The 7,700-nt window shown below is 30.8% G+C and overlaps 1 protein-coding gene across 2 annotated transcripts; it reads right to left on the bottom strand.

Moving 5' to 3' along the window:
• Window positions 1–1,309: 1,309 nt before the first annotated feature.
• Window positions 1,310–2,818, bottom strand: LOC120148819 (plasmodesmata-located protein 2-like). Of its 2 annotated transcripts, none has more exons than XM_039161823.1 (3): window positions 1,805–2,818; window positions 1,612–1,728; window positions 1,310–1,514 (listed from the first exon to the last, which is right to left on the bottom strand). In XM_039161823.1, the coding sequence occupies exons 1-3, from the start codon at window positions 2,598–2,600 to the stop codon at window positions 1,507–1,509; spliced, it is 921 nt and encodes a 306-aa protein (XP_039017754.1). In that variant the 5' UTR covers window positions 2,601–2,818; the 3' UTR covers window positions 1,310–1,506. The 2 variants fall into 2 exon arrangements, with proteins under 2 accessions (XP_039017754.1, XP_039017755.1); XM_039161824.1 differs by having other exon boundaries at window positions 1,612–1,722.
• Window positions 2,819–7,700: the final 4,882 nt, after the last annotated feature.

Below are 7,700 nucleotides of genomic sequence, written 5' to 3'. Positions count from 1 at the left end.
ATTTTGTATCAGGAAATATTTGAAGGCAATGATTTTATAAGTATTTGTATGCTTAAATATATTTTTGACATTTTTTATATTGTAATGAATTGTTATTTGTTTAATTTAATAAAAAATCTAATAAAAATGTTATATAACATATTTTTTTGAATTTTTTTCAATTAGGAGCTCATTTTCTTATTTTCGCCCCGAGCTAAAAAAATAATCACGACAAGCCCTTATTGTAATTCTAAATATTTTTTTATTTTTAATAAAACTAATGAATTTTATTTAAAAAAAATTATGAACATCTTTATATTTGCAATTCTTGGATTATGATTGTACTTGCATCCACTTCAAACAAATCTAAAATTCAAATCCAATTATAGAATAAATATTCAATTAAGGTTATGAGATATGATGTTTTGAATATATGAATCCAACATAAAAAAAATCATCTAATAAATATACATTTATGTATGGGTTAAGGAATTGTTATTCTTTAAGGTCTTAAATTCGAGCACTATGTATGTAAATATATAAGCATTAATATATGAGCTTTTGAACATACTATTTTGTATTTACCCTATATCAATAGGAAAAAAAACAAATATATGTTTAATACTCATTTAAATTTGGATAACTGCACGAACTCTTGTGACCTCACCTCAATGTTAAAACAACTATTGGTATTCTTTAAAGTCCCGGATTAAAGTATCGGTAATGTCAGGGGTAAAAGAGATCAATGTCAAATGGTTGAGAATTATTTTTGAACAAATACTACCTTGTACTTACCCTAGATTAATAAAAAATTATGGATACCTAGGTTAAGAATGAACCATGGATGGAAAATTCTTTTAACCATTTCTCTCGATAATCTATTATTAACAACTTTTTCCAACTTCTTTATCAATTCAAAAATCCAAGATTTGAATTAATGACTTTCATTGATTTCTCTTAAATTGCATTGATTTATCCTAAAATTCATTTCAATTAGATTTGATTCATTTCAATTCTCTTAAATTGCATTGATTTATCCTAAAAATTTCATTTCAATTAGAATTTGATTATTCACCATGCATGAGGATCAAACATAATATGGCCACCACAATTCTATGATACTTGGAATAGTAATTTTCTTTTTCTTTTTTTTAAAAAAAACTTAGGGATGATTCTGCTCAATCTAGGGCAACGTCTTTACATTATTCTATTAACATGAGAAAAGATTGTATAATTAAATTAAAAGCAAAAGCAAAAACGAAACTAAAATGGAAGACTACTTTATCAAAAGCATAAAACGACATGAGGAAAATGGAGAAAGCCCACATGGCCAAGAAACAAAAAAAGATGCTAAATTATGGAGGAAAAATGAAGAATAATTATTTTACAATTTTTTCCCCCACATCTTCATTGGAGAATAACAAAAATGTGCACATCTTAAAATTAAAATTGAACTGAAAAATATGATAGGTGAGACACTCAATTTATATGAAGGAATCCCACCTCTAATGAACTCTGATGAACCCTTCAGAAATCTGGAAAAAAAATTTGAAAAAAAACATTTCATAAATCTCAGAAAATTAAAAAAAAAACCACAATTTTGTGATGTTAAAGATCAAATTTTGATCATACCATCACGTTTTTTCTTCATGACATTCCTTGCAAACATCAGCAAAATGATAAGGAATCCCACACTTGCTGCCCCTCCTAATATTATAGCCACTGTCCTCCCTGTATTTTGTCCTGTTCCTACATCAATCAAGAACACAATTAATACCCAGAATTTGTTCTTCCATTAGGATTCAAAAGAAACCAAATACAATACCTGATGGTGATGATGATGATGATGATGAATGTGCGTATGAAGAAGAAGATGACCTTCTAGGGACCCCATTAGGATAATAATTGTAACTGATAAAGCATTTGTGGAGATAGATTTGACCTGAAATGGAACTCCCACATTCACCTTGAGCTCTTTGAACAGCACTCTTTACACACTCTCCACAATCCGAATCCCCCACATCTCCTTCACATTGCCCTAAAAGATAAACAGATTGGTAATTCGTGGTGTAAAAGCCATGGCTGCTGACAACCCCACTTTCCAATACAGAAAAGGCAGTGTCCCTCCTCTCTTCAAACCCAGTCCCGGCAACATTTGTAGCACCGCAGGTCTTGAACAGCATGTCCATGCCGGAGATTTGAGCAAAGCCGGCAACTTCATACAACATGTAGCAGCCGTAAAGTTGGATCCTTGAAGCTAATGTTTTGCCACAGAGTTTGTCGGCCAGAGTTGGGAGCCTGCTAGCACAGTTGTAGCAGTCGCTGTTGCTGAGGTCTCCCCTGCATTGGAAGAGACCGGTGATTGTTGTTTGGCCGGTGCCGGTTGTTGTCTTGTAGAACTTCACTTTCATGGACTGGGAAACCAGGGTTTGGAACAAGGCGGATAAGGCCTGGGAGTAAACCCCAGCTGGATCTGTGAAAGACTGCTTTGCACAACCTTTGTAGACCAGAGTGGTGTAGTCGGAAGCTGCTTCAACTGGAGGATGAAGTTGAAGAAATGAGGAGAAAACAAGGAATGAGAGGAAAGGGAACAAGTGTTTTGAAGAAAAACCAAAACCCATTTTGTTTGGGGTTGGATTTTTGGATCAAATCATGGTATTTTTGTTGCAGATTTGGTAGGGATCTGAATGAGCTTAATGGGTTTTTTCTTCAGATTCACTAGCCCTATGGAGAAAGGGATTTGAGATTTCTAACTATTCTTTTAATGGCCTACCTTTGAAGCGGTGCAAACAAATGAAAGAGGGAGAGAGGCAAAGGTTTATCTTTTGCTTTTCACAAGACATGAGGCGGAGCGTACAAAAGATGTGATAAAAAGAGGAAATTATACCATTCATCACTTAATTATCTTTTTATTCTTGTTTTGATCACTAAAATTTAACAACTTTTAATTTAATCATTCAATTTTTAAATTAATCATATTTTAATCATTCATATTAAAACCAGGATAGCCGAGTAGTGCGGGTCACATCCATAGGGTGTATCATCTCTATCTTCTTTTAATGCCTTTGTAGTAATTTCCATATATGTTTCTATCATTAGAATTTATGAAGGCTTAGAACTAAGGTAGCGGAGTAGTGTTGCCTTAGTTTAGGTTTTAACTCATTTTGACTTTATTCCTTCTCATAGCTTATTATCGTTGACTTCTGTATATCCTTCTCTTCATGCTTCCTCTTTTTAAATTTAGTCGGGTCTTACGTTTCTGTCTATATGCAGAGATTTTTTATGCAGAGATTTATTTGCAGGGATTACTTCCATTACAGACGCGTATATGAAGAAAGCATATGAAGACTGTTCAACTATGTATTTATTTATTTATGCATTGCATTTTATCTATATTTTTACTTTTTTGACTGTCGGAGGTCTTCCACGGAAGCTGCTCTCAACTTGACGTTGGATGCAACCAACTACCCTACCTCCCCTACCCTATTACATATGGGAATAGGGTTTTGTTATTGTCGTTGTTGTATCAATGACATGAATTATTTTATTAATATTTTACCTATGATGTGACATATTTTATTAGTATTTAATTCTATGTAGGATTTAAAATAAAATACTTAAATCATAATCTCAAACTCTAATCTGTAAACCTTAATCTCTAATCTCCAATATAAAAACCTCAAACCCAAATTTTCATTCTAACTGGCCACACCCTCACCGAACCTAAGCTAGAAACCATGCTCTTCAAACTCCCATAATCCTCGACCCCTAAAGACTCATTGAACTTAAACCTTCGAAGAACCTCCCCAAACAATTTCACAAGATCAAGGACAAGCATTTAAAGTCGTGTGAGGCATCGAGGTGTGTATTGGGTTCAAAAGGTGGAAGCGTTGGGGGAAAAAGAGGTGAATATCTTACATAAGGTGTTAGCGGTGACTAATGACTGACAACGGAGAGTTTATAACCAATGGGTTAGAGGGAAATGACGATGTGGACAACATCAACCATCTACCTTGGTGTGACGATATTTGATGAGTCTTTTGGCGGCACGAGGGATTAGCAACGGAATATGAAGTGGTTGGGGGTAAGGCCATCGATGGTGAGGGTAGAGTGGGGCTTGTGATTTAGGGGTGAGATCGTCAATGAGTTATTGTTCATCGAAGCGAGGACGAGATTTAGGACTAAAATTTAATGATATAATTTAGGTCTTTAAAATTATATTTTATTATAGTCTTACATAGCATTAAATATTAATAAAATATTCCAAATCATAAAAAAAACACTAATAAAATAATTCATGTCATCATAAAGTGATCGAGAGCTACTTAAAATTTGTATGACTAACTTGAAAAATTTTAAATTTTAATGACTTAAATATGAGTGAAAAGATAATTGAGCACTAATGATATAATTTACCCATGATAAAATAAATTTACAGTATTTTAAATATATTTTGAAAGTAGATCCTTCATTAAATACCAATATTAAGAATAACATCATTCTTAATACATACGAGTTCATCAAAATAAAACCATAGCGGATTGAATTGATTAGTTAAACAACCGTGTTGAAGCATTGTTTAATAGAAGGTAAGGAGGTATGATTGCGTGGGACGAAACTACCTTCAACTTTCACCTAAATCACTTTTATATATATATATAATATGAGTATTTAATAATTTAATATTTATAAATAGTTTAATCAAAAGAGTTTTATTTTGCTCTTAGTTCGATTAACATGTCACAATATTTAAAAAGTGCAAGATCCAAATTGTTACAAAAACAACTTTAATATTTTTTTCAGTATTTTATCTCAACGTGCTTGGTTTTGAATCTAATATATTTATTCCATTATGTTCTTTTTCCTCTTTTGGCAAGGCGGTTGCTTAGGTTGGTCTATGAATCACAAAGAGATTTTTGTGTTTTAAATTATTCGAATATGTAAATTTGTGCATAAATCAAGTGACTTCAATAGTAAAGGAATTGTTATTATTCCTTGAAGTCCTGAGTTTAAGCACTAGAAATGTTGAGGTATGAGCGTTCAATTTAAGTGGTTAAAACTTATATTTAAACAGATTATCTTGTACTTACCCCGTATTAATAAAAAGTAAAATATTTTTTTCTAAAAATGTAACTCACTTTTATATATATATATATATATATTACTATTTCAATTTAAAGTAAATACTTTTTATTCGTTAAATATTGAATTTGTAAAAAGTAAATTTTAAAATTTAAATCATATGTAATTAATTTGTTAAAATTTTAATTATCGAGGTTTAAATCTCTTTAAAATGAATCAAGCAACTTCAGTGATATCTTTTGAGGTTTCAAATTTAAGTACTGATGTTAAGTGTTCATGTCAAAATGTTAGAAATCTTTAAACATATACTATCTTGTAATTATTCTAGATTTATATATAAAAACTCAAAGGTAAATATGTTTTCTATTTTATAATTTAAAATCATATTTATATATTAAATCTGTATAGGTATAATAAGAGTTAAAAAATATATTATAAACGGGATAGGATTTTATATTAGATGAGGCGAATTTATAAATTTTAAAGTGGAGATGTACTTATAAACTTTAGGGGGAAACCAATTTTCAACAAATATATATATATATATATATATATATATATAATAAATATAAAAATTTAAGAGACAAAACAAATTTTAACAAAAAAAAATACAAAAATATATCTAGAATATAAAAAAAATTTATGGACGAGAGCACTCGCCTACCTCCTCTAGCTCTATCCATGTTCATAAATATCTAATTGTATTCGCTTCAAATTTGTAATGAATAACAATCTTAACATTGAATAATTTAATTCGTCTTCCATACTTGATATTAATATTATAATTTATCCCTATTTAGCTTGTCCCAAAATTATTCATATTCTAATTTAATTTATGTATTTTTTAAATGAATATTCAATTTTATTAAAATTTATTCATGATTTAATAACTTTTTATATTTTCTATATTTATTTTATATTCAAGATTTATAATCATTATGTTTAATAATATCCTCTTCAAATTTTAAAATTCAATTCTCTTCTTGAAAATACAACATATCTTACTATTGCATCAAATATATATTGATATAATCCAAATGTTATTATTTAATGCTCTAATGATAAATTATTAACCTTAAATATGATATTAAAAAGTCATTAAAAAACCTTAATTTCTATTTAAAAATTATAAATAAATAAATAAAATATGTGATAATTTTGTATTCTCGTTTGTAAAATAAAAATTAGGCTTAAATATACAAAAGGTGCCCAACTTATGTCTTTTTTTAGTTTAGTGTCTAACGTTTTTTCATTCTAGTTGATGCCTAACGTTTAATTGTTACTCAAAATGGGTCAAGCCGTGACGGACTGTTTGTTTTCTCCGCTAAGTGACACATGTCACAATCTCGTAATTTTAAAATTTATTTTTTATAAAATATATTATTATATTTATAAAAAAAACCCTTATTTCTTTTAAATTACCGAAAAAACCTCAAAATTCCTAAACTCCCCAAATCCTAACAATAACCCACCATCGCCACCCTTTCTGGCCACGACCACCGCCCCCGACGTAGTCCTTGTCATCATCCTAGTTATAAGTCGTCAATTGGCCGTCGAAATCGGTTGGGATTGCGATTTTCATCCTTGGGTTTGCGAGGTATAAAACATCGATTTATCATTGATCGACCGTTGATCAGTCATGATTTCATAGGGTTTTTTTCATCGGACGACGGAAAATGGCGACAGTCAATGTAGGTTTAGGGGTTGAAATGAATATTTTCAAAGTTTTGGGGTTATTTCAAAATTTATGTGTTTCATTTTTTAAAAATATATAATTTTATTTTTTTAATTTTATATACAATTTTTAAAATTATCAGATTGTGACACGTGTCACTTAATGGAGAAAACTAACGGTCCGTCATGGCTTGACCCATTTTTAGTAACGAAATGAAACGTTAGGCACCAATTGGAACGAAATAAACATTAGACAATAAATTGGAAAAAAGGCCATTGGTTGGGCACCTTTTGTATATTTCCTTAAAATTATCCTATATCAATATATATATATATATTGTAGACACCCGTTTTTTCCGGATCTAAAAATAATAATAATAATAATATTATTATTATTATTATTATTATTATTTTTTTATTAATATTATTTTACTTTTTGGTAGACCCAACAATTCAGGCCCAATTACAAAGAAAATTTGACCTAGTACAACAACCTAGCAGTACAAGACCCGACCCAAGAGGGTCCAATAACCCGACCCAGCTCCAGACCCAATGGTCGACCCGAACTGACCTAATTAATAACCTTAAATATTAGGGTTAGTCATCGCCAGCGGTTATTCGACTCCCCACCGACGAGTGCGATTCATCGGTCATCTCCCCGCGCGCGTCAGCCACTACCGTTTACTCTCGAGCCATCGTCATCAGTAATCTGGTCGAACAGTGACTGGACCTACATCAAACAACCACCAAATCAACAGAAATATCATCAACAGTGAACCAAATCAAAACCCCTTTTTAAAATACCTTATAATCCCGAAAATTCGGGATTCAACCACCCAAAATCAGAAATCTAATCCATAGCCTAGATATCATCATATCACCAGAAAATCAACAAAAAGGGAACCATTCGAGGGCAAAGGGAGAAGAGACCATAAGACAGAGAGGGAAAACATTGGAAAAAAGAA

This window comes from Hibiscus syriacus, unplaced genomic scaffold (genome assembly GCF_006381635.1).
Source record: "Hibiscus syriacus cultivar Baekdansim isolate YM2019G1 unplaced genomic scaffold, ASM638163v2 tig00110987_pilon, whole genome shotgun sequence".
Lineage (NCBI taxonomy): Eukaryota > Viridiplantae > Streptophyta > Magnoliopsida > Malvales > Malvaceae > Hibiscus > Hibiscus syriacus.
Note: the sequence above shows the minus strand (reverse complement) of the source record. Positions and strands in the feature narration are given on the sequence as shown.

Bases quoted from the DNA above. Each gene is read 5' to 3' on its own strand.
- LOC120148819 (XM_039161823.1), bottom strand. From the start codon at position 2,600: ATGGGTTTTGGTTTTTCTTCAAAACACTTGTTCCCTTTCCTCTCATTC. The intron at 1,729-1,804 runs GTATTGTATTTG...TGATTGATGTAG, and splicing joins ATCATCATCATCACCATCAG to GAACAGGACAAAATACAGGG.